Source organism: Populus nigra, chromosome 8 (assembly GCF_951802175.1).
Source record: "Populus nigra chromosome 8, ddPopNigr1.1, whole genome shotgun sequence".
Lineage (NCBI taxonomy): Eukaryota > Viridiplantae > Streptophyta > Magnoliopsida > Malpighiales > Salicaceae > Populus > Populus nigra.
In genome coordinates this window covers 18,431,835-18,458,826 of record NC_084859.1, presented here as the reverse complement: position 1 = coordinate 18,458,826, position 26,992 = coordinate 18,431,835, and the positions used below count along the sequence as shown (strand labels likewise).

General features: G+C 34.6%; 4 protein-coding genes across 7 annotated transcripts; 2 read left to right on the top strand and 2 right to left on the bottom strand.

Moving 5' to 3' along the window:
- The first annotated feature begins 2,970 nt into the window (after positions 1 to 2,970).
- On the top strand, positions 2,971 to 7,098 carry LOC133700763 (PHD finger protein ING1). Its single transcript, XM_062124420.1, has 7 exons — positions 2,971 to 3,126; positions 3,252 to 3,323; positions 3,999 to 4,186; positions 5,376 to 5,439; positions 5,593 to 5,695; positions 6,515 to 6,686; positions 6,769 to 7,098. Exons 1-7 carry the CDS (start codon positions 3,096 to 3,098, stop codon positions 6,877 to 6,879), a joined length of 741 nt encoding a protein of 246 aa, XP_061980404.1. The 5' UTR covers positions 2,971 to 3,095; the 3' UTR covers positions 6,880 to 7,098.
- A 2,378-nt stretch (positions 7,099 to 9,476) lies between these two features.
- On the bottom strand, positions 9,477 to 14,317 carry LOC133702360 (chaperonin CPN60-2, mitochondrial-like). The gene is made up of 16 exons (XM_062126697.1): positions 13,991 to 14,317; positions 13,712 to 13,736; positions 13,453 to 13,584; positions 12,914 to 13,073; positions 12,427 to 12,698; positions 12,130 to 12,234; positions 11,900 to 11,986; positions 11,633 to 11,803; positions 11,481 to 11,549; positions 11,190 to 11,267; positions 11,011 to 11,106; positions 10,743 to 10,842; positions 10,557 to 10,660; positions 10,247 to 10,352; positions 10,065 to 10,143; positions 9,477 to 9,926 (listed from the first exon to the last, which is right to left on the bottom strand). Exons 1-16 carry the CDS (start codon positions 14,026 to 14,028, stop codon positions 9,824 to 9,826), a joined length of 1,725 nt encoding a protein of 574 aa, XP_061982681.1. The 5' UTR covers positions 14,029 to 14,317; the 3' UTR covers positions 9,477 to 9,823.
- A 1,033-nt stretch (positions 14,318 to 15,350) lies between these two features.
- On the top strand, positions 15,351 to 18,587 carry LOC133700512 (NADH dehydrogenase [ubiquinone] 1 alpha subcomplex subunit 13-A-like). Of its 2 annotated transcripts, none has more exons than XM_062124063.1 (3): positions 15,351 to 15,669; positions 17,916 to 18,017; positions 18,118 to 18,587. In XM_062124063.1, the coding sequence occupies exons 1-3, from the start codon at positions 15,455 to 15,457 to the stop codon at positions 18,260 to 18,262; spliced, it is 462 nt and encodes a 153-aa protein (XP_061980047.1). In that variant the 5' UTR covers positions 15,351 to 15,454; the 3' UTR covers positions 18,263 to 18,587. The 2 variants fall into 2 exon arrangements, with proteins under 2 accessions (XP_061980047.1, XP_061980048.1); XM_062124064.1 differs by having other exon boundaries at positions 15,358 to 15,669; positions 17,946 to 18,017.
- Positions 18,588 to 20,324: 1,737 nt separating this feature from the next.
- LOC133702131 (uncharacterized) lies at positions 20,325 to 25,970 on the bottom strand. 3 transcript variants are annotated; one of them, XM_062126356.1, is made up of 8 exons: positions 25,647 to 25,970; positions 24,407 to 24,660; positions 23,445 to 23,563; positions 23,104 to 23,200; positions 22,781 to 22,980; positions 22,459 to 22,678; positions 21,417 to 21,754; positions 20,325 to 20,841 (listed from the first exon to the last, which is right to left on the bottom strand). In XM_062126356.1, the coding sequence occupies exons 2-8, from the start codon at positions 24,561 to 24,563 to the stop codon at positions 20,623 to 20,625; spliced, it is 1,350 nt and encodes a 449-aa protein (XP_061982340.1). In that variant the 5' UTR covers positions 24,564 to 24,660; positions 25,647 to 25,970; the 3' UTR covers positions 20,325 to 20,622. The 3 variants fall into 3 exon arrangements, with proteins under 3 accessions (XP_061982340.1, XP_061982339.1, XP_061982342.1); XM_062126355.1 differs by having other exon boundaries at positions 22,459 to 22,980; XM_062126358.1 differs by lacking the exon at positions 25,647 to 25,970 and adding an exon at positions 23,946 to 24,197 and having other exon boundaries at positions 22,459 to 22,980; positions 24,407 to 24,545.
- Between the last annotated feature and the right edge of the window lie 1,022 nt (positions 25,971 to 26,992).

Genomic DNA, 26,992 nt, shown 5'->3' with positions numbered 1-26,992 from the left:
AATTTGAAATCCACCTGGAGACAAAAGTATAAATAATGTTTAAGAACGAAGTTTCCTCCTTGCTGTAATAGTAACATCTTCTTATAAAGGAATGCACGAACAGCGGATGGGAAAAGGCTTTTGATGTTTCTATTTTAAAACTCTTTTTTTTTGTAGGAAATGAAAGAGAAACTGCATATGGAGAACTTTTTTCTTTCTTTTTTTTTTTTCTGAGAAAACTTTATTTTTTAAAAAATATATTTTATGGGTTCAGATGAGCGAGTAAAACTTTGATTGTCTCATACTCTTATAAAAAATACACGTTCTAACTTGAATTCAAGACTTGTTGTACAGATTTTAAATTCGTTGTCATCACGCCACATTTCTTGAAGGCTGAATACGTAGAACACTGCTTGATATTTTCATTTCTATATGGAAAGATGATATTTGAAAAAATAATTAACGGATTCACGTTAATTAGAGGATCGAGGTCATTAGAGGATTCACTAATCTGACATCCTCGCGTTTAATACATGCATCTTCCTCCTCGCTATTTTTAAAGGTCTGGTGTTGCTTCAATGCTCAGCATCTACTCCCGTTTAATCTGTATTTCTCCCCTAATCATCATGATTTGGTTCTATAAGAAGTATCCTTGTAAAAATAAAAAAAACAAAATTGAAAGTATTGAAAATGCCCTGGAAGTTCCGAGAAGAAGAAGGAAGAAAAAAAAAACACTACTGGGAACAGTGAAGCCTACACCGTTTTAGTTGGATTCGAATAGAGTCCTCTTGTGTTCCTTAAAACATGGCCTGTTAAGCGTGTCGGATCTTAGACTTTGAATTGGAATCAATAGCAAGGATTGTCATGTAATTTTTTTCATTTTAAAATTGAACTTACGTCGTTTTAGTTATTTATTTATTAAAAGAATCTCAAACTGCATTGAAAAATATCTAGATACAGACTTATTGTCATTGCTTACAAGAATGGAACGATTTATTTGTCCTTCGCATTAAAAAATTTAACACTAGTTGGTAGAGGTATAGAGTCTTTTTATAAAGCCTGTTAGTCATTATTAATTTGATTATAAATAAATAACTCTTTTCTTTTCTTGATTGTGTTGTGAAATTACTAAAATATTATTGAAATAAAAAAAATAGAGTTAGAGGGCAATTAGGTGTTTTTTTATAATGGTTTTTATGTGATTATTAAATCAAATGTTTGACTAAGCATGGAAAATAATAAAAAGCCAAAACGCATAGTCAATGATCAATTTTTTTTTAATTTTATTCTTTAATTTTAATTTTTCATGTGTTGTTTTTTTATTAATTTTGATTCTCATCTTTTTATTTTTCATTTTCTTTCTTAATCTTTTTGTGTTGGTTTTTAATTTCATTCCTTAATTTAAATTTATGATATATTATATTTCTCAACAATTTAATCCTTGATTTTTTTTGTCTTTTTGTTAAAGTTATTTTTTTTTAGTGTCACCCTTCAATCTGAAATTTGTAGTTGCCTTTTAATTTAATTTTTATTTCAATTTTTACCATTATTATTCTAATTACTATTTTGTTGTTTTGAATCTTTTCGTGTAATATATATTTTTTTTTCAATTTCATCATATATTTTTTTTTTCGATTTCGTCATTTAATATTTGATTTGTTTAGAATCTAGTTTCATGATTTTTTTCATGTATGGTACTTTCATTCTAATAACTCGAGTCACGAGTTTGAAAAGTTAATGCAGGTCAATATCCGATTTCATTATTTTTTTTTCAATTTCTTTGTTTGACATTATTTTTTTTAATTAACTTTGTGGTTTTTTTTTATTTGTTTTCTATCAGGTTGTCATGTTCGAATGACATGGACTATAGGTTTTGTGGATTAACTCGGGTTGGATTGCCTTTTATTATCCAGGTCACATATCTATCATGATATCTGAAATTGATTCAAGTTGTTTTTTAATCTTTTTTTAATCTAATTTTTACCTCCAATGAGGCTTTTTTCGTGTTATTGTTTTTTTAAAAGAAAATGTTCCATTTAATATCATTGTGTTATTAAAATAAAATCAACTTATTAGACTCAATTGGGACTGTAACTCGAGTTGTTGGTTTTTTTTTCTTAAAAAAACCTATGCTTGCGACACCTAAACATTATTATTCATAAAAGAGAAAAAAATTCAGATTTGTGGCGTAACTTGCATCCATGTCAAGTACTGTACTATGTACCTTCCCCTCATATCCTGAAGATGTAAAATGAATGCCTTATGGAACTCATGCTCTAACTCATAGTTATTAAACTTAGCTTAGTCTAAAAGGGTTGACCTAATTGATCTACTGATTGAAAACTTGACTTGGACTGAGTTTTTTAAATCAAATAAAAAGCTAAACCAGTCAAACTCAAATGATTTAACATATTAACCTGTGATGCAACTAACTTAATCTACTCATGACTTGCCAATTCAAAACCTGACTTAAGCTGGTTTTTTTTTTAATCAGGTAAAGGGTTAACTTGGTCAAATTTAAATGACCTAATATATAAATTTAAGATGATGTTGATTTAGCCAAACCCAAGCAATACCTGATTATATAAATTCTAAGGATTTTGTTTTTTAAATTTTCATATAAAATAACATTGTTTTAGTGTTTTTTTTAATATCTAAAAAACATCATTTCATTAAAAAAAACAATTTAGTTTTAACCTTTTTTTATTTTTTTATTAAAATGACATTTAAAAAAAGATGTAAAAAGAATTGAAATACTATTTGACTAAGCGGCTGACCGTGTATTCGCCAAAAACTTGATTTTTTTACTTAATATTATATATTTTTTTATATTTTTAAATTATTTTGATGGGTTAATTTTTTAAAAAATTAAAAAAAATATTTTAATAAATTTTTTTTTTTAAAATAACAGAAACGCAGTAACAAGCAATACGTAAACAAGGTTGGGCCTGGTATCATAACCACGCGCCAACATACACGCGTCAACCGCAAATCCAGCCGCTTTGTAATTGGATGCTAAAAACCGAAATCTGTCTCAAAATTTCAGTTTGTATTTAAAATCCAGGGTTTAAAGGCGGGATCCTCGAAAAATCAAAATCCCAGATACAAACCCTAAAATGTCCTCCTTCGTCGATGAATTTCAAGCCAGTAATCCCTTTCTCTCTCTCTATCTCTCTGAATTTAAGGTTATTGTTTCAGTTTCATAATTGTTATGCTTGATTGTTTTTTTTTTGAAGTTATGCCAGTAAACCCTAAAATGATTTGTTGTGCAGATCTGGAAGCGCTTCCCAATATTCTGCAAAAGAAGTACTCATTGTTGCGTGATCTGGACAAAAGTTTGCAGGGTATGCTTCGCGCTAAAAACAACCGTGCTTTGTTGTTTATTAAATCGCTGTTTCTGTCATATCTTCCATCGCTTGTTTTAAGTGTCGATTTAAGATTTGATAAGATACCCTAGATTGATTGAATTGATGAGAACTGCAATAGCTATTTGGGGGTTTTGATTGCTTAGGGGGAGATTAGACTCCTAATTGAGGGAATTTTCTCTTATGCTCGTTCTTATCGTATGGCATTTTGAATCTGTAGGTTAGGGAAACCATAACTTGTAGAGAACTCTAATTATTTTGTTAATTTTACCTGCTAAAGGAAAAATATGTAGGGTTTCGTTTTGTACTTAATCATAATAGGGCTTGAGTGCCAGAAACTCCAAGATAATGGAAAATTCCCCAAAGATCAAAAGGTCACTAGCTTGGAAAAGCTGGCACTAGCTCAAACAAATATAACATGGGTGGCTGTATGGTTCCTTCTTGTTTAGCTGTGCTTTGTGATATTCTCTGTGCTTTCCCTTTTGCCATCTGTTCCCGCTGCCTCCCTTTCTTGGTTGCATGAGCAAACAGAAATCCCTTTCTTGGTTGCATGTTCAAACAGAAAAGTTAATAGATATTCTCTGTCTATAGTTAAACAATCATTGTCTCCTTTAAGCACATTTCTCAAGTGACAGTTTTAATGCATGTGAACAGAGATTCAACGCCAAAATGAACAACGATGCGAACAAGAAATAGAGGACATTAAGCGAGGAGTTAAGGCTGGAAACATTACACCAAATACTTCACTTATCAGATTCTCAGACGAGGCACTTGATGAGCAAAAGCATAGCATCAGGATTGCAGATGAAAAGATGGCATTGGCTGTCCAAGCATATGATTTGGTATGTTGAATCTCGTAACTCAGCTTTATATACATCAATCCTTTCAGGGCATGTGTCTCATCATACCTGATTTATGTGATCAATTCTTGCTCTTTTTATCATCTTATATTCGTAGCTGTTCATTCTCTTTACCATCTTTTGTTGGTGCAATGACCTTTTCTTGTTTCTGGGAATTACCTTACCACTCCATTTTTTTTCCAATTAGAAAAGAAGAAGATATGTACAGAGAACACAACATGCAGACAAATTGACTAGCCTTTAAATGTTCATGCAAAGCTTTCTGTAACTTTTGGTTGGAAAAACCTAGCATCCCACCATTGATAACCATCAGTTTTCCCTAGATTAGCTGCACTCAACAATGGTAATACAAGTTCTTATTAGCTGACTATTTGTACCAAATAGTGAGTAGATGTTATGAGATTTTTTTGAGTTTCAACTTAGTTTGCTGGAAGGGAAAATTGGAGATTAATGGTTCAGAGGTCAAAGCTCAATTGCAAGATTTGCTTGTAATAGAATTATTTTCATTTGTCAAGTGTGGACACATTTTCTGCTTTCTGCCATCAGTGGTCCTCCATTTAGGATGATGAGCTTTCAACTTCAAAAGTCACAGGTTTAAATTTATTAACTACATAAACAGATCCAGTACCTTACCCTCGAACTAAATATTAAGCCCTTTTAATTGGTTAAAGATTGAGTGAAGTGTTTTGTGTGAATGATTTTGTTGCTTGTGGCTATTGATACGTGATTACTGGACCAGTGACAATTTTTCTGCCTTGAATAGCTGTTCATGTCTTTTTGGAGAGGCATCCCTCTTAGATATATAGAAAAGCCAAGTAGTCCATTAATTTGGTCGTGGAAATTGATTCAACTTACTCTGTTTTAATGAAAAGATGTTATTTTGGATATAGTTGGTTTCCTTTTCGTGCCATCCCATTGCTATTGGAATGGGTATTTTAGCATTTATGCTGAAAAGTGGTCCTATTGGTGTAATCATTAATGATTTGGATTATCTTTATGACACTACCACCCTACTATGTGCTTGCACGTAGTGCTTTTAGATAAAGCGTCACTGCCATCTGCGCTATTATAATCATACACCGTGATGCTTCTTGTACCTTTCTGTTTGTATGCAGTACTTTTAGACATAAAATTACTTAATTGACTGCATATTTTATAATTGTTGCCTCAGGTAGATGCACACATTCAACAACTTGATCAATTTCTGAAGTTATGTGACGAAGACAATCGGCGTGGTAATTTGCACACATTTTCAGTCCCCAGGGTTTGTTTTATTCATACTTGATGATGAAAGGATCTACTGAAAGGTTTTGTTTTGCATTTCACAACCATTTTAGTATCTCCATCTTTACTAAATTTTTGTGATCATATGATATAATCTTTGATAGAAAGAGATACTGCTGCTGCTGCTCCGGCATTGCTTGCTTCAAGTCTTGATGGCGGTACAAAGTCTGGAAGGGGTAGTGAGAGTGGTAGAGGAGGGCGTAAAAAGTATCTCTCTTCTAATTATACTTGTTCATCATTTCCTTATTTATCACTTTAAGCACATTAGTTGGTTAAGCTTCTCAACTTCATTTTACTTTCTCTTTGGAAGCTCTGTGTTGAAAACTGAAATGTCTTTGTTTTCAAGGATAGTGAGAGAAATCTTTATACTGAAAATCACGAGTCACAGGATTAGGACTTCTTGCCTTGAAAATAGAAGACACTGATATATAAATAAATATGAGATCAATGATTAGGATATTTTGCCCCAAAAGTAGAAATCTTGCTTTGAAAATGAAATTGCTGACAAAGATGCAGGGATTCCTTCTGTTACGATGATGGGAAACATATTGGGAGCATCAACCCCATGTCAGCCAAGTGACAGGTTTTCTTGCAGGTTACAGGTCTCTGTCAAAGAGCATAAGAGAGTTCTGTCTGTGAGAAACTGCCTAAAGCTAGTATTACTAAACATGAATATAAAAAGGATAGGAATGAAGTAAATTTGTTTAAATTCATGGCTTAGACTGAAATTCCATGGTTTATAATGACAATTTGGCAAATCCAAAACAACAGTGATATACTTCATTTGTCATATAAATGCATTCCAAAGCCTAAACTGTTATCACTGGTGCTGCTTGGAATTTGTTTTCTTTGTACTCAAACAAATCACGAAACATTAAGAAACTTTTTTGGCTTAATCAGATTTCATAGTTTCTTAATTATCCCTTGTTAACTGCACATTTGTGAAATAGTCTGGCATTAGTGTCGCTTGTGTAGGAAACGTTATTTACAATTATTAAATCAAACTTGTTAACTGCACACATGCAGAACACGCCTTGTTGCTGCAGAAGAAGCAACAGAGACAGAGTTGGCAGTGGCGACAACATTTGCAAATACTACCGGTATGCAACTAGATTTGCCAGTGGATCCGAATGAACCGACTTACTGTTTCTGCAATCAAGTTAGCTACGGGGACATGATTGCATGTGACAACCCCGATGTATGTAACCAGATTATTATTTTTTTGCTTTTTTCGAGTCTTATCCCCCAAAACACCTAATCCTCCTTTTTTGAACATGCAGTGCAAGATAGAATGGTTCCATTTTGGTTGTGTTGGATTGAAAGAAAAAGTAAAAGGAAAATGGTATTGCTCTGATTGTGCCCCTTTGAAAAATCGTCGCAGAGGTAGATAATGTGTTGTTAGGTTCATGTATGTGTAAAATTATGGCATGAAATTTGAGATTTTATGGGCTGCCTATTACCTAAATTCTGCTCAGTGCTTGTTTTATGAATCGTTTTGCTTTATGCATATGTACAACCATAACATGCAATTTGAGATTCTATAGCAATCTGTATTGTAAATAAATCCATCTGTGTATTAATTTCAATTTAATAAGATTCTATTTTTCTTATTTTTTATCTTTAAATTTTTATTCTTTTTAATTTTGATTCTAGATGGAACTCGATTTTTTCTAGATTGTTTTGCTTACATTAAATCATCACTTTTTATTCTAAACATAAAATTTGATTATCTTTCGATTTTAGATTCTCTAGGTGGGTGATTAACGATATTGAATGGAGAACGGACAAAAGTATATGATTGAAAATGTTAGATAACATTAAGGTAAAATTAATGAATACCATTGGCTAAGTGCCACATTGATGATGAGCCTATAAACAAGTATAATGACACATTGATCAAAAGAAAAGGAAAATTCTGTACAACCGTGCTGTTAAAAAAATTTGAATTTTTTTTTTAAATTAATTTTTAGTATTTAATATATATATATATATATATATATATTAAAAATAAAAAATATTATAAAAAATTTAACAACTTACGCTTAGATGATACCTTTCTATCAAAAGCCCCGTTGGCTTCTTTCTTTCAAAATGCCATCTGAAAATTAGCTGGTAAGAAGGGTAAGATTCATGTCATGTTTCCTGAACAACGTGAACTCACTCAACCGAGAGCTCGCAGCTACAAAATTGTTACCGGCAACCTTTCGATTTGAACGAGAAGACACAAACATGACAAATTCAGCTTTTTTTTTTTTTTTTAGTTCTTGTTTTCTTATATTTCAGCTTTCTTATCCTCTCACCTCTCTTTCCCCAGATTAAATCCTTGCTCGCTTAAGTCTTTGCTCCTCTTCTCTTTCTTTTTGCCTTGTTTACTTTTTCTTATTTTTTCTTCATTTTCTTGCTTCATTCGAGACCTTGTTGTTCTTGTTTCTTTTCTTGCTTTAACTTCTCTTGAAAAACCACGCATCAACGCCTGACAAAGATCAAACTCAAGTTGATCTTGAAATTGGGAAATCACTTGCAAAAATGTGTCATTGTGGTGCAAACTTGGTTGATAAAGTTAATCTCTTAGAAATCGTGGCTACAAAAATTTACCAGGCAGTAATTGAACCGCTGAAGGGTTTAAAGATGGATCTTCAGCAGTATGCTCCCACATGAACCGATCTTTATCACGAAACGAAGACAAAGAATGACCGTGTGAACGACTGGCTGAGTATGAAGATAACTGATCTTGAAATACAGTCTCTATTTCCAGTACAGCTGAGTCAATGTATTGAAAACCGTGATGGAAAGAGGGGCTTCAATGAGTGAATTATGCAATTTTGAGAGAGAAAAACATACTGATCTTATTCAATTCAATCATATATAAATGCTGTACATAATGTTTACAATGACTGAAAGAGTAAAATAAGGGGTACGTACATGTAAATCAAGTAAAAGCAAATCAATATTCAAAATTACTGCTGTGGTGACCATATAGTTTATCTCCGTTCTTATGATGATCATATATTTTATCTCCGTTTTTATTATTTTTTTGATTATTGAATTTAAATCTCATGTCTTGATTATTGAATTCTCATAAAATTTTATGTTGATTTTCTGTACATATTAATTAATGTTAATTTTGATTTCTTGAGTAAACAACTATTATTTTTAATAACATTTACCATAGAATTAATATTCAAAATCACAGTTGTAATGTAAAATTACGGTGATATTCAAACTATATTATTTTTCAAATACTTTTATTATCTGTGTAACTTTTACTATACTATGTTAAATAGTAAAATACCCGTTTGATGCTGATCATTCAGCTAGTTGATCCTTCAAGAGGAAAGCTGAGGGAAATGAATTTTTTTCTCCCCAGCAGCGATAAATACTGCATAGCAGGGATAGGCGGCAGTTTGATCATAAATTATACCTTTCGTACGTCGGGCTCATCTTTTCGGATGTCATCAAACAAGTGGTAAGATGGACTGCAGGAGAACTCGGTTTCGGCTGTCAAAGAACCATCAATTGGATTTGGGTTTTTCATTAGATTGATTCTGGTCACGTACTTTTCTGTGGGTTTATTTTTTGCTCACTGTTCTTGAACTTGTTCTAGGATTTTGTTTCAAGGATACTAATCCATTTTGTCTAAAAAGATTGATCTGCTAAGGAATTTGATTTTTGCTTATTACAACCAAGCAGCAAAAACCATGCTGCATTCAGCCACCACTTGCTAGGCCAAGTTGTCAGTCAACTGAGGAGGAGTTCAAGGGCGTGGGCAACGCCCACATTGTGAATCTCCCCACGATCTTAACTCATAGAAAATCCTGGCAGTATCATGTATCTGTATTATAGCTGGACTGGCCGGAAGGTGGAGGACTCGATATTTGAATTGAAGGCACTGCTTGGGCTTTCGCCATATTGCCCTCTCATTTTTTCCACAACTGGACGGACAGTTTGCATTGCAAAGCGCAAACAAAACATTTTAACATAAATCAGATTCAAGTAGAAACCCTAATCAAATTGCAGATTATTCTTGGGTTCACGGAGATGGAACAAATGCCTAGAACATGTAGAACAAATACTTCCTACATGCCGAGAAGGCTATAATGACCAAGCTCTTGGTTGCCAAAGATAAGGATGTGCCAGGGGGGAAAAAGAGCCTTACATGCAAGTTTTCCCAAACAATAATCCATTATCCAATTATCAAAAACTACCTACATGCCGAGACTCACTCACTATGATTAGATGATGCCTTTTGATCTTAGGAACAATGAATCGATAAATTGGGTACAAAGGTTCAAATATCTATGTCAGGCAGGTTGGATCAGTCTCTAAAAATCAACCTCAGTAATCCATGCCCATGCCTGGACCCATTGCCGGAGCATCATTTTCATCCTTTGGAAGCTCAGTTATAACAGCCTCAGTTGTTGTCATTAACGAGGAGACACTGAAAGCGCAAAAAAAGAGAGTTAATAAGTGCTACTTGGTAAGAAGATGCAAAAGGTAATAATGAACCCAGCCCCAAAACCCTAAAAACAAGTTATGATTCGAAGAGGGGGCTATTCCCTGAAAAATGCCTTTTTACCTGGCGGCATCGACCAAAGCAGTTCTAATTACTTTCAGCGGGTCAATAATGCCAGCTTTCACCATATCAACATATTCATCTGGTAATACATGAACATACCGGAAAAAAATAGTTAAAAAATCAGTTCCTTCAGTGGATAAAGTAAGCAAGCTTCATAATAATAACAATGATAAATCACTGACCTTTGGCAGCGTCATACCCTAGATCAGGGTTGTCCTGCTCCAATAGCTTACCAACAACAACAGCTCCCTCGACTCCCGCATTAGTAGCAATTGTATGCACAGGGGTCTGACATTGATAGTTCAATTTTGGGATTCAGTGATAACATTATAAAAAGAACACCAAATTCACATGAATGTTGGAATATTTGAAGCTTGGCAATGCACAAAATTATAAAGTGCATGAATCTTCAAACTTGCACCCAGATTCAAGCTTAAAGATTGAATATTCAGGCATACTCATACACATGGACACACATGATGAAGGACAAACCTTCAGGGCATTCTGAATAATTTGAACACCGATCTTCTGGTCAAAGTTGGCAGTTTGCAGCTTATCCAACTCTTTTGATGCATAAAGAAGTGCAGCACCACCTCCTGCCAAAGGAAGTAGCTTGAAGAGGTTGGTGATTTTAATTCAACCATGTACAACATGAGGGAAGATGGATGGAAATGTTACCTGGCACAATACCCTCTTCCACAGCAGCCTTTGTGGCATTTAGGGCATCTGTAACTCTATCTTTCTTCTCACCAACTTCAGCTTCACTAGCTCCTCCAATCTGCAATGACGGCAAAATTTTCACTTAAGTGACCCCAATTTACAACTTTTAAGCAATAGATATTTCTCCAATTGGAAGATGGGGGACTCAGCTAGAATAAATACCCCATATATGTATTTACAAGTCAATAGAAGAAAATATGCAAAGTGTGCAAGACAGTTCACAGACCTTCAGCACAGCAACACCACCAGAAAGCTTTGCCAGTCTTTCATGCAACTTCTCTTTGTCATAGTCAGAAGTACTCGACTCTACTGCAGATCGGATCTGTAATTCCAGCAGTAGACAATAATCATGTTATTCATTCACATTGGAGAATAAACATAATCCAGCAATGAAGCAAAACTGACCTGTTCACATCTTTCTTCAATGGACTTCTTGTCACCAGCACCATCAAGAATAACAGTGTCATCCTTTGATACTGTAACCTATAAGACAAAACCCAACTAGTCAATCATCAAAATACACAACTTTTAACAGGCACCCACCCTTGACCCATTCTAATTCTTTGAAGTCATGCCTTCGCTACTGCCCCTAAGATCTAAATTACAATCCATCATACCCAATCTAGCCCACCCAGCACCCCTAATGCACTGCTTGTGCCCAGTAAACTAACACCAGAGTCAACAATTTGAGCTCACCTTTTTGCAACTGCCAAGCATATCCAAATCCACCTTTTCAAGATTGAGGCCAAGCTCTTCAGTTATAACCTGCAAAACAGAAGAAAAGAACTTGTTCAATGAGACCAGAGAATGTGACAGAGAATTAAATATATGTGCAGAGGCAAACTCACTTCGGCTCCTGTGAGGACAGCAAGATCCTGCAATGTAGCCTTCCTGTTCTCTCCAAAACCAGGGGCCTTAATGGCACAGACCTTGATTCCAGCACGAAGCTTATTTAAAATAAGTGTTGCCAGTGCCTCACTCTCCACATCTTCAGCAACAATCAGCAAGGGCCTTTGTCTCTGAACAAATACAGGAAAATCTAGTTAAGGAAGTGAACAGCATTGTAGTTGTGCTCCAGCTTCCAATAAAAAGTGATTGGTAAACAGAATGTACACCTTTAAAGCCAACTCTAGTACTTTCACCACAGCATGCAAATTTGAGACTTTCTTGTCATGGATCAGAATGAGAGGGTCATCCAATTCCTGTTTGTGCACAGGTATAGAAAATAAACAGGAAACTCAATGGCTGTGGAAGTTGTTATTTCATATTTTGTACTATGCAGTCATGTGGACACAACCTAGGTCTCAAGACATATGTCATGATTGGAATCAGAAGTGAGGCTTACACATTTTTGGGTTTTCTGGTCCGTGATGAAATAAGGGGATATATAGCCCCTGTCAAGCTTCAATCCCTCAACAACTTCCAACTCATTAGATAATGTTTTCCCATCCTGAAACCAGAATAAGACCAAAACAACATTTTGGGAAAAAAATTAAAACATGGGAGAATGATTAATTGAATTAGAAAAGAAAGAGAAAAGTAGCAATCAGTATCCAACTGCATGTGTCAAGAAAAACAGTACTCAATACACTTGACATCCTTTATAACAGGGGATGTATCACCAATCTAATGCACAACTTACTTGAATTGTTATAACTCCCTCTTTCCCAACCTTCTCCATGGCCTTTGCAATCAACTCACCAATTTCTCTCTCCCCATTTGCTGATATTGTACCAACTTGTGCAATTTCTTCGGATGTGCTGATCATTCTTGTTCTGCTTTTCAAATTAGTAACAACTGATTCCACAGCCATGCTGATACCACGTCTTAGGTCCATTGCATTCATTCCTGCTGCAACTGACTTGCACCCTTCAGCAAATATCGCTCGAGTGAGGACCGTAGCACAAGTGGTCCCTGCAAAGACATTGAAAAAGCTCTCATTGCCCAGTGAGACAGAAACATCAAAGAAGCAAAGCTGGGTGGTACCATGTCAAGAAAAAAAAACATAAACACTGGATTTAGAGCCTGTAACATAAAATCCTAACCTAATGATCAGATGCTACTGCAGCATCAAAATTCCAGTGGTTCAAAATACTTAGATAACAACTCTCGAGGGGATGAAACCTTACCATCGCCTGCAGCATCATTTGTGGCATTTGCAACCTGCTTCACGAGGCTAGCACCAACATTCTTGACTTTATCCTTGAACTCAATGCTCTTTGCAACAGTCACACCATCCTTAGTCACTTTGGGGGCACCAAAGCTTTGTTCAATAACCACATTGCGACCCTGCAAATAAAAAATCATCAAGGATAATATCAATAATTTACCGATTAACCCAACGATTCCTTCAGAGTAAAGGTTAAGCAAAAAAAACCAAGTTTCACCAAATGATGTCAAATGCATTAAGATCCATCATACTCAATCAGATGCTGCTACAGGGAAAAAAAACCCACACTTATCTAGGATATCATAGAGACAAGCCTTACTGTTGATGCAATATTCCAATTGCGAACTGAATATGGTTTCAATTGATAACAAGAATCTAATGACACCATATTCAGCTACAAGAAATATTCAAATTTGACTTCTTTTCTTTATTGGAGATTTCATCCACGGGCATCAAACATGAATATAACATGATCGAACAGACAATCAGTCACAATACCTTAGGGCCCATGGTGACTTTGACAGCATCAGCTAGCTCTTCAACACCCTTAAGCATCACAGCACGAGCCTCCACACCGAATCTTATGTCTTTGGCAGCATAGTTTCTGCTCCAACTCAACCTACTTCCAATCTGATATAAACACGGAAAATTCACTTCTTAGAAAGAGTCATTATAATTGCAGCAGCATACACAGGATCAGATCGAATATGATGATGTAAAAACTTGAAACCAAACCAATAGAACCACCAGCACTCACTTGTTTGGTGGTGCTCCTAGCAATCCTGTAAAACCCACAAAAGGCAAAACCCATCAATGTAAAGCCATAGAAATCACAAGGAAATCCAAATCCAGCTTCAAACAACGTTTTTGATGGATTAGTTTTAGTCAATAAACTGCTACTGTGATAAATAACCACCAAGTTCTATTTTTTTCTCCTTTTGGGTTTTGACATTTTCTCGCCAACGAAACGGAAAGCGAGGAAGATAATGAAAACCCAGATGAGAATAAAGGAAATGAAGGAGAGGGAGGAAAGTACCGAGCCTTGGAAGCGAGGCTAGAAGTGAAGCGGTGCATAGTATCGCCAAGAAGAATTACGAGAGAAGAAACAGAGATAATTTGTGGGATTGTAGAGAAAGTTTGACGAAGTGGTGGAGACAGAGAGATCACGAATGGAGGCCGAGGAAGTGGAGAGCGAGTGCTTTTTGTAGAGAAAGAGAAGGCTCTAGAAGCAGCTTCTGGTTATTGGCAGGGTTTAGGGTTTTGTGTTCATTTCACTGTTAAACGAGGTTTACCGTTGGGTTGGATCCGGCCTGCTTTTGGCAAAATGTTTGTCCCATTTTCACCCTCTAGTCCGTTGCCAAATTACAAATGCTACCTTATCTTGTTCATACGTCGAAAAGATTGGGTTTTCAGGGGGTGACCAAGCCCAAGTATTCCACCGGGATCCGCCCGATAGAGTTTCGAATATAAGTTCTCTTCCCGTAGGGGCCGAGTGGGGTTATGCGGAGGGTGAGGAACATGCAAGGGCAGAAGTGAAAACAAATGAAGGAAATTTGGCCACGAGTGTAATAAATAAACCTCTCATGAGGGCCTAATTGACAGTATCCTAGAAGTAAGAATGAAAATTGATTTTATAAATTTTGAGAAGGTAATGGCTCTTTTGATATTGTTTGTTTTTATGTTTCAAAAGTATTTTTAAAAAAATTAAATTTTTTTTATTTTTTTATTTTAAATTAATTTTTTTTGTGTTTTTAGATCATTTTGATGTGCTGATGTCAAAAATAATTCTTTAAAAATAAAAAAAATATTATTTTGATATATTTTCAAGTAAAAAACATTTTAAAAAACAACTACAACTATAATTTTAAATTTATTAAACTCTTAATTTCAAGCCTTCCCATGTGCACTTAGTTGTAAGATCCGAGCATGTTTATATATATATTTTTGTCATAAGAAAAATATATAAATATTGAATTTAAATCATATTCATGTTATTTAAATAAAAATCAAAATTAAAATCAAGATAACATTACAAAAAGCTATACCAAAAAGTCACCAGGGTATTTTAAAATAAACTCAAAAATTATTTTCATGATTCTATCTCTCTTTTTTTATTTTTCCTAATAGAATAATTATTAGTATTTGTTCCTTAATAAATATAAAATTTATTTCATCCCCGCGACAACTATATTTCATACCACAAATATTTTCGCAATTATAGAATATGTAAATTACTATTCCTTTATCATCGAAAGAATTATTACTCCATTTATTAGCAAAAGAATTGCCAAAAAGAGCACTTGATAACCTAACCCGAGAAAGTGAAATTAGTCACAACAATGGCCACGTGTCTATCCCTAACCGGATCCCCTAACATTCCCACACCACACCCGCGCACACATAACAGCATTTCCCCCCAGCCTCTTCACTATTCATCATGTCTTCCCTTTCCTAAAAATCACAAACAGAGAGAGAAGAAGAAGAGCAACAACAAGAGAAAATGACCGAGGCAGTGATAAGGAACAAGCCAGGAATGGCCAGCGTGAAGGATATGCCGATCCTTCAAGACGGCCCTCCTCCTGGTGGCTTCGCTCCTGTCCGATTCGCTCGTAGGATCCCTAACAAGGGTCCTAGTGCTATGGCCATCTTTCTCGCTGCTTTTGGCGCCTTTTCATATGGAATGTACCAAGTCGGCCAGGGCAACAAGGTCCGCAGGTGAAAAGGGTTCTTTTTTTCTTTAAAGATTTTCGATGTTTTTATGGTCTTGGCATCTGTGTTTTTTTTATTTGAGTTAGAAATTCGAAGGAAATGGATTTTTTTCATGTCAATTGGATTGGATTTTCAAATTGAAGATGTTTAGGAACACTTAATATAGCTCTTTAAAATTATCAAAATTTATGTTTATGTCTGTGATAATTTTTGGCAAGCAGGACTTGTTCGGATTGTGAAATTAACACTAAAATGTGGCTGGTTATTGTGGTTCGTCAGAGTATTAATATTATGAGATTAAAATTTTGCTAGAGTTTTCCTACTTTGATTGCGGTGTTGACTGGTCGCTACTGGGCTTTTGTTGTTTTTAAGGGTGAAAGGTAGAAATTGTGAAGTCTTGCGAGTGGACATAGTTTTTGTAGCTAAATTTTGTATATTTCTGAAATGGACATTAGAAATGTTGAGATTTTAGGAGGGTTTCAAATGCGTGCTTTTGACTGGTAGAGAAGAGAGGTCCATTATTATAAGCACCAAGAGGTACCAAGGAACTGCCAAATTCATTGACTGCACTTCATATTTATAGTTAATAACCTTCGCTAGCAAAATGCTCTCCAGTATGCTACAAATGTATAGCTTTTACTTTTAACAAAAAAATCCTTAGAAGAGTTGAGAGTAGATTCTCCCCCTTGAAATACTCTTTTACAAAGTCTGCACTAAAAGCATAGACATGTATGCATTTACAAGTACAAAAGCCGCAACCTTTCCAGTCAATTATATATAGTTCAATATAGTTAGTAGAGGAGACTTGAAGATCAATGAATGTGTTTTTTAATGAAAAAGTGGGTTTCTGTAGTGAAGTTGGATTTGGTTTATTCAAATACAGGGTGCAGGAGAGGGGTTATCTTTGATTTTCAAGAAAGTGAATTTGGTTAGTAATTTAAATTTATTGGTGATTTGCTGGTCTTTACTTGCTAATGTTTTTCATGGAATAAGCAATTTTGCATATCTGATATAACATGATGGAGATGTCTATTATTTTGAATTGGGAAAGAGCATGTTTGGGATTGGTTGAGTTGGCAGAAGGCAGGTTTTGTGTCATAAAAGCAGGTTTGTGGATGTTATGTTACCTTTTCAGAAACCATGGTTTTGAATTCTCAAGGCATTTACTCTTGGGGCTAACCATAATTTTGAAAAAACAATCTCAAACACACCCTTAAGCTACAAGTAAATTGAGGTTTGTGAGTGACTGTGTAAGAAAAATCTTTCAGTTTTGATGAGGAGATGCTGGTTTGTCATATTTTGAGGAAGTTGTTTGGTGTCATTGTCTTTTAGTATTAGTGAAAAGGTGAAGGATTGTTCCTGTGAAAGAGCTAGTGTGTTGCTTAGGCAGTCAAAGCTGTAAAAAGGTTACTGAAGATTCTTTGACATGGGCTTATAGTAAGTGTTTTCATTGTTATATTTACTATCCTTTTGAAGAATTGGTTGTTTGTATTCAGAATGGGGCTGCAGTGGAGACATTACCTGCAGATTATATTTTTTTCTTTGATGAGAATCAACCTAGGCAGACTATAAGTTTGGAGGAAAGCATTTTTTGAATGGAGTGATTTTAGATTTCAAATTTTATGCAGTTTATCTCCTCATGCTCTACTTCTTAAGGTGTAGAAAAGAGTCCCTTTTTTGGGAAACCACACCTGGTTGATTTGATTGCCCATGAAATTCCTTGGAAGTTGTCATTTTTGTTGGTGTATATCCGAGGTGTCAGTGTCAATGTTTATTTATTTGTTGAACTACATGTATGGATTACTAGGAAATAGTTTCACAAGAGAAGAAGGATTTTGAGGCGTCTTGAGTGCCAAATATAGAAAGTAAGCATCATTTTGAATTCAACATATAATCCCTGCTTCCAGTTCCTAAGTAAAAGTATAATCACAGTTCATGTTATGCATATTGCCAATATACGAGCATAAATCTTAATTTGAGCTGAGGACATGTGAGATATTGGCCATTGAGAAGCTGGATTACTTGTACACTTGACCTTGAAGGTGTTTATATGACAGTCCACCTCATATAAGAAACCTAGATTATTGTTTGCTGTATAAGAGAAGTTTTTAAAATATCGTAAGTTTATACCGATACTGTACTTTTTTAGTGGTTCACGCAGCTGTCTGCTTTATAGCCTTGTATGTAGTAATTGTTGATATAGCTATACTGCCAAAGCAAGTTTCCTTATCAGGGTATGTCATCAACTGTAGATTTGCTCTTAAATCATTTGCATTCTGCAGAGCACTTAAGGAAGAGAAGTATGCTGCACGCAGGGCAATCCTGCCTCTGCTTCAAGCTGAAGAAGATGAAAGGTAGCAAACAGCTCTTTTCCTCCATCACTAGCTAATGTGTTTCCATCTCTTATTGTAAAATATTCAAGTTTTTTTTCCCTCCCTGCTTGCTTTTATTTAGATTTGTCAAGGAGTGGAATAAGTATCTTGAATACGAGGCAGAAGTAATGAAGGATGTTCCTGGTTGGAAAGTTGGTCAAAGCGTCTATAATTCTGGAAAATGGATGCCCCCAGCAACTGGTGAGCTTCGTCCAGAGGTCTGGTGACACCGCTCTGTATCTTGTTATGGTGCATGTCTGGCTGTCAAGTGTCTTCTTGTTTTTTCTTCATCTAAGTGTCCTCTGTCACTTGGTGTTCATGGAATAAAAATTTAGCTTTCAATCTCCTGAGAGATGCACTGCAAATACTGCCTACAGTAATTTTGTTTTCTTTCCTTTTCATTGTATCCTAATTACCCGAAAATTGGGAACATAAAGATTGAAGACCTTTAGCGCTGTTTTCCCATTCAATTTTATGGTAAATTCCAATCTATTGATAATGGTGTGGAAGTAAGGCACCGGAATCAGGGATACTGGGGTGATGATTCGTCAATCCGTTGATTGGTTTCTGTTTGATTTTGTATACGAAAATTTCTTTTTTTGTTTTAGTGACTCTGAATTTGAATCCAATCCTCGCTATTGCGTCGGGGGCTGCTCTTCTTTGGTCTTTCTATATTGGAGCTTTAATTTGTTGCAGGTTTTTATTTCTGCTTGCCTAATCAGACCATATTGACAATGTTTGTAAGATATTCTTAACTTCAATACTTGATTCATCAAGATAATGGGGAGGTTCCCATCAAGAAGTCATCTTTCAGTGTTAGATGTGTGGCACGAAGCGCACAGATCATGGATGAATGGTAGGGAGGGAGACCTCGCCTGAAGCAATTTTATCTCCAAGTAAACATAGTAACATGCTAACACGGGAATTTAAAATCCCCACATGATTTGAAATGTCGAAGATGAAGTGTGATAAAAAAAAAAAAAAAAAAGAAGAAGAAGAAGAAGAAAAAAGGGTGATCGATTGGCCACTAATTTATGTGTCACAATAAATCTGTTAGTTGGAACATTTTATGTTTGCACCGCCATTTATTAGAGCGATGAAGTGCACGTGGTTTAGATATTTTTATTTTTTATAAAAAAATATATTTATTCAAGTTTTTTAATATATTTTTATAGTTTAAAAAATTTAACTTTAAATTTTTATAAATACATATAATTAAATAAATAAAAAACTATATGTATAAATAAATAAAAAAAAAGCTATTAACGATATAAAAAAAACTTGAAAAATTAAGAAACATGTATATATCAAGATATTTAATTTTGAAAGACAAGATATTCACCTAATTATACTTACTAAATTTTTTTATTAAAATAATTTTTTATTTAAGCAAATGATAATAAAAATAGAAAGAACAAAAAATAAAAGGGAAAAAAGCATCATGCAAGGCTACACATATTAGAAATATTATATGAAAATATTTTTTTTTCAAAAATAAAGTTCGTCCATACAAAAAATAAAAAAATATATAAATAAATCAATAAAACTCTTTAAATTTAAATGTATAACTAAAAAAATAATTATCATTTAAAAAAACTCTACAAATAAAATGAAAAAGAGAAAATTTTCTATTTTAAATATAAATTAACAAAATTTAGACAAAAAAATCATTAATTTTTTTTAAAAAAAATATTAGAAAAAAAAATAATCAAGCGTCTGCTAGGACAAGGAAGCCAAGCTAGCATGCTAGTCCACTTTGTTGGGGCTCACACGAGGGCATGCTCTAGCAAGCTTGCACGACTAGACCTGTAATTTTTTTCAACTTATTTTTCTCACAAATTTATAAAAAATAATTTTGAGATTATTACTTAAAATCAAAATTTAAACGCATCCTCTCAGTGGACGATTTAACATTTGATTGTACTCTCATTTGCTTCCAAAATCATAATTGAAAAATATTTACTTTAATATTAAATAAGTGTTTAAAAATATAATGTCAACTATAATTCAAAATATTTTTTATTTAAAAATACATCAAAATAATATTATTTTTTAATTTTAAAAATTATTTTTAACAATTTAAGAACATAAAAAATTAAATTTTAAATAAAAATAATTTTTTTTGAAAAACCCAGCGTTCGCAGACACCCTCTAATATTATATAAGCTTATAGGTTTTTCACACCCTTCTAGTTCCTCTAATCATCAATTGGGATAACCACAGGAGATTATAGCTCTCAACTTATAATAAACTTGAAGGAACAAATTCCATCGCCTTCAAACTGATAACTGGGTGGACAAACTGTTCATGAAGCTTCTTATTTCCAAGTATTGCCTATGGTGCACTGGTCATGCTACAGGTTCCTTCTATGAAAAAGTTTCTTACTCGTACACATGATTTACATCCATAAACACTTTCCTCCCGCTTTATGGTTAGGATCGCACTTCATTTTTAAATCTCACTGTCTTGCCAAGACATTCTCAACAAAAGAGAATGTGGTTTTCTTGACATTTTAATTCTGTAATAAATAAGACAAGGCGGAATTGTTTATGCGTCCCATCTCGAATGCTTCAAATTCACTTTGAAGCTACCTTTCAAAAGGATCTCCTCTATTTGAATTCAACGGAGGGTAAACAGCTGCAGCAATTTTCTGCCGAAGATTGTATTTCTTTGCAATTAGAGGCCTCACATCTTCAACCCCAACCAAGCTCTCCAAAAATGGAAGTAGTGAGAGCAATTCTTTATCTGAACGATCTTCAAACCAGCTCTCAATTGGTATACCATTGTCTACTTGGAAGCCAAATGCCTGAAATGAAAACCATCGGCCTTGTCAGTAATTTAAGCTCCAACAATTTAAAAAAACCTGACCCCTCCTACAAGCCCCAGGTCATTCCGCCCTTTTGCCTTGCCTCAACTCTCTTCCTTACCTTCTGTCCTTAATCCACGAAGCTAAACTATTGCTTTAATCTTGAAAGATATACATGGGTTCTAAAGACAGCGGACACCCACATTCAATGGTTACTTGTGTACAGTACTCAGAGAGAATTTCAAGGTTTCAGACTGTAACTCAAATAGCGTTATTGATCAAACTATTGCATGAATTTTAATTTCAATGGCATCCCCAAAAAAATGCAAGTGTTTAGGCAAATTAACTAAAGATTAGAAATGGTTTTCATACAAAGTAGATATCTTTAATCAATTTTGTGCCATGGATAGAATATAATGCCCGATGCCCCAAACAACCCCACCCCACAACCCCAAAATATTATTGAAAAAGGCAAAGACCAAGAAAACAGATGAAGTAACTGTATCACCAATTAAATTAGGACAAGTGCTAGGTAAATCAGAAAGCACCGAGAGATAAGAATTCTGCAACAGTACCTGGGGAGAGTTGTCAATTATAATAACACGGGCCAAATCACGACCAAGAACTGACAAATCCTTGAGGTAGTTACCCTCGACAAAAACACAGGATTCACGGAAAACACGATGTCGAAATATCCTCCTCTTTGGATCAAGCACATTTAGAAGCTGTTCTGCATAGATACTTTGACTAGCTGTAAATATTATGATCTCAAAAAGACTAGAAACTCTCTCCATGAAATCTCTGAGGTAAGGACGGCACCGGACAAAGACTGTGTGCTCCTGGAGGTTGAAGTTGACAGGAAATGTGAAGTCCGCATCATTACAAGGTTCAAGGGCAGAGTGTACCAGAGTCTCTGAAATTAAAAAAGCAATCAACACTTTCACAAACAGAAACAGATCGAATGCAGGTAGCTCAATGGCCAAATATGCATGTTGCAAAATATTAAATGCAAAACTGCCACTTCATGGAACTAGGCAGCATCAATTCCAATTTTTCTTCTGATTAAACAATCCTACCTTCCACCAATAAGTCAATATGAAAAAGACCAATGTTCACTTCATTATCACAATCAAAATTACATATAGCAGATGACCAGGTACATAGAAATCAAAAAATTACATTTCATGAGTCACTAGTAAGCTATAATAATAATAATAATTAAAAAAAAAACTCAATTTTTTTCACACCACAATTAATGCAACCAGCAAATTAGAATTGCAAATGAAATATTGCAAGGCATTCTTTTTTTAGAAACAAATAATAACATCAAGAAGCTGCAAAAAAGTTTCCAAGAAAAAATAAAAAAAATAAATGAAAGGTCTTTGCAAAATCCCCTCCATGGATGCAACTAAAAACAAAAGATTAAGAGAAAAATTGCCCTGACATGATAAAATGGGTAGAATAACAAGCTTTTTGTGAAACAAATCATTAATAAATACACATAAATCAAAAGAATAGAAAATCCAACACTAAAGTTGGAGACCACATATGATAAACATGTTTGATGGCAACATCATGTACAAAATTAGCATAAAAAAAGTGTCTAAAATTGTGTACCATCCAGGTCCAAAACAAGGGTTGTCGGAGGACAACTCCGAGTCTGTTTAGGTAGCAACATAGGCCGAAAAGTGGGGACTACTGATGACAGCTCTGGCAGGTTCTTTATAAATAGATAAGGGTCAAAGTCATCAAAATCCTCATAATCATCCTCCTCCAAGCAAACATCAGTTGACATAGAATCTTGACCGTGCTCATCAACACATTCCAGTTTGGAGTTCTTCAATGCAAGATATATAGTTGAAACATCAGAAGCAAGACCAACTCCATTTGAAGCTGCAATACTATAAGAATTCACAGTAGTTACATCAGTAGAGAGCACCTGATCACCACAGCGATCCCCATATGAGTTTTTGGCTGATATATTTTTCTCCAATTCCATGTCACTATGACATGTGTTGAGTGAAGTTAATGTGCTCTCATTGTGTTCTCCAAAAGAGGATTTAAAAGTTTCATGTGTAACATGACCATCCAGCATATCATCCCGAGAGTCTCCAGTCCGAAACAGTTTTATCAAGTCGACTAAACAGGAGATTACCAAAAAATAAAAGAGCATCACATGAGAGGGAAAAAATAATGGAACATCAATGAATATATGTACACATATAATACCTTTAAAACAAAAATATCAATTTTGTCACCCACCTCCACCAGAAATTTCTCCTCCAGCAATTTTAGATATGTGAAAAGAAGGAGAAAATATAGTTTGCAACACACATTGAGCAGATCCTTCATCACAACCCTGCAATCCAAAATAGCAAATCATATAACAGAACCTTAATACTTTATCTATTGATTCTTTTTTGTTATTTTTTCACTCTTTTGATATACGCTTCAGATAGCTATTATGTTAAACATGACTAATACAATTTGATGAGAAAATAATAGGAGCATGCCAAATTTTACACATTCATTGCCAGACCCAAAAAAGAATCTAAAGCAGATTGGTCAGAATGGAGCATAGCACACAAAGTTGGTGCGGTTACCTTAGGATCCACCGCATCACACTGGGTGGAAGCATTGGAAGCCTTTTGATGCACATTGTTGTATCTAGTATTCGAATTTGTTGCCGATATAGGCTCCTCATTTTTCTTTGGAAGGGAGCCTGATAAGAGTGTTGGGGATTGAATGCAAACAAAATTAACAAGCTTTAATGGTTCTTGCAATGGCAATAAACAAGAAATTCATTTCTTAATAACACAATGTGTGGTGCTGAGTTCTGTTATATTAGAATTCCCTCCTCGGAGCCTTACATTGAAGCAGCAACAGTGAGGATGAAACTTGATGCTATCAGGAACAGAATCAAGTACATTTAAAAAAAGGAAAGAAAAGAGCACTATAACATTTTCTTAAACAAATCACATCCTTTATCACTAAATTCAATATCCTTGAACCAGTAGAGGTCATTTGTTGAAGCAACAGGAAGTTGAAATGCTAAATTATGACGACAATGCAAGCAACTAAGGAATTAAGCTTAATTCAGGTACCTAAATTCATGCAGGAATCTGCTAATATTGTGGTAAATCACATTTTGCTTCAACAGATCGAATTGCTTGACACTGGTTAGTACTGCACAGGTTTGATGTCAGGCACCAAGAACAGTGTTTTGTGTTGATTTTGAGTGTTAAGTTCAAAACAGGATTCAACATTTCTCCTTCTTTTAGATGAATGGTTTGCATCGGAGGACATCCTTCAGCAGTATACTTGGGTTCCTAGCTCTTCTCGATTTTTCTTTTAAACTAGACGAAGAAAATAAACATTTATACTGAAGGTTTCAAAGGCAAAAACAAAATTGTACAATACTTGCTCCACTGAGCACTGACCCCCCCAGAAAAAAATAATTCAAATCCAACACTCAATTACAATCTACCCAAAAATAAGTTGACAGTGTATTCTGTGCAAGCATGCATGAACTGAAAATATATATATAAAAAAAGTAACAACATACCACATTTTTGCTTTCTGGCTGAAGAAGTAATTAACTCTGAAACTTTCTTTTCAGCAACTTGCAAATTTTCCATCAATTTCTTCTGAGCTCTCGAAATCCTGGGACTTGCAGGCTCTCTTGGAGCATTTCTTCCAGAAATTCTTTTCTTAGTTTGCATTTCCACAGGAAGATTATCGCAATCTTGACTCTATTTCACCCTATGCAGCTCCAGCAGAAAATCCAGAAATTGGAGATACAGTTCTGATTGGAGCACCCTATACTCAGATCAATTGAATACTGTTTAGTTTTTTACATTGAAGTCAACCAGCTCTAACTTGCACAGTATGGTGAAAAAAGAAACAGCAAAAAGAAAGATCAAAATGGATATCCTTAAACATGAAAGAGTTGGTTTTTAACACTATATAAATGTCCTCCAATACAAGTCACAGACCACATTATTGATGGTAAACTGGAAGACTCCCACTACACGAGAAAGAAAACAGTGCAGTCTTCTACACAAGGCATGGACTTCGCAAAAACACATTGGCAACATATTGAAGCAAACATTCGAAATTAGAAAGACTGGTTAAAAGCATAATAGAAAGCCAACATATCCAAACACAGGTCACAGATTAAAGCAAAAACCCATAAAAAATACATTTTTCTAAGCTTCAGACTGCTTAGCAGCAATCAATAGGTACTTGCTCGACTACAACACCTGAAACCAATTGGGTTGGCTACAAAAGATTTAAAAGGACACGTGAACAAATCTTAAATGATTAGCTAATCTAAGAACTCCAAACCTTAGTATGAAGTCAAAATTGGAACCTTAGAATCCCAGACTCTGAAAAAACAGCTAAAGATCACATTCATTATGCACTAAATCTTACACGGACAAGTTAACATTTTGAAATAACCCCTAGAAATTACTGGAAACCTTAGTTTTCAATCAAATTAAAACACATACAGAAATTTTTTTCCCCTAAAAGCCATTTCAAAAAGCGCCCCAAATTGAAATCAAATTCATGCAACTACATAAGCACAAAACCCTAGACGTGCCCCTTCACTTCAAAATCACTAAAACTGAATTCCAGCATGCAAAACTTCATAACCCCATCGCTAAACAAACTAAGCCCGTCAAAAAAAAACCCAGCCATTCACAACATAAAATTCATGAAAATCTTAACTAGCAATACACAGCTAGAACTAAAAAAGGAAGAAATCGAGAGCAGAAAATCAACATTAACAAGAAAAAGATTACCTGGTAAGTTAAAATCGAGTATGAGCAGATCACAAGTGTTGAACTGACACTGATTTTTTATGCTGGAAATCAAAGAATTGAAGGACCCACGGTGAAGTAAATTACCAGTAGGGTGTAAAACCCTAGAGATACACAGCAGAGAGTTAAAGGTGAGAGAAGGAGAGGAATTTGAGTTTGTTTTTAATTTAATTTTTGAAGAAGTTTTTGTTTCCCTCCGACTATGTCAAAAGAGAGGGAAACCATGAGACATTGAAATAACTTTTTTTTGTCTGAAATGAAACTAAGCTACGATAATTTCTCGCCGTTTGTGCGTATATTCATTAGGTATTTATTTAAAAAAAAAAAAAAAACAAATCGAGAGAGAGAGAGAGAGAGAGAAGGAATTTAAACATTGTAATTTGAAGTTTGTGAGAGATTCCTTACTCGCGAGTGCTGATGTAATGGCTGTGAAAAGGAGACACGGGCAAGGGCTTGAGACATGTGCAATTTGTGCAATTGGAACAGCGCGTGCATTTTGTTTTCTAATCTGAGATTAGGAAAGACTTTCTCTTTCTTTTCTGGTTAGACTTTGTTGGAGTTATGACTTATGACTGCGTCGCTGGGGGGATTGAATTTGTTGGAGAGGAATTTTTAATTTATTTATGAGTAAAGAAAGAGGAGGGCGAATCATTATTACTATTTAGTTTTATTGGATTCTGTTTCTGTGCCGTGATGCACTGTAAAGTTGTATAAAAATATGTGTACGTAAAAGAAAAATTATTTTTTATTTAAAAAAATTATTAAAATAATATTTTTTTATTTTTGAAATGTAAAAACAATCTAGATATATAAAAAAATTAATTTTAAATATATATAAAAAAATGTGAAACACGGCTGCCTTCCCGAACTACAACTAAATTTGTGAAGAAGGGTTTCTCTACTTCTTCGATTTGCAAATTTCTACTTAATTTATATGGTATTTACAACTTGTATCTAAAATGAAAACAGTCTTTCAAGGTGTGCCAGATTTTATGAAAAACCAGCATACTTCATTACTGATGTTATGTTTGATGTAGAGATTTTTGAAACCGAAGACGGATTATAGTGTTGAGATTCGTAAGAAAGATGCAAGAACTTTAAAGAATTGTAGTTTATACGGTGGTGGCCCCTAATTTAATTACAAGAAGATCGAGGGGCTGCCTTGCAAACACATTAACGTTCTGAAAGTTTTAGTGTAATCATTGCATTGCCTCGTGTGAAGAATCTTTTGTGAAATTTTGAAACTGAAGCTGATGCCTTTTTTGAGCTCCACCAAAAGAAGCTCCATCAGTCCACCTATCAGTTTGAACTTTGAATCGCGGACTCAC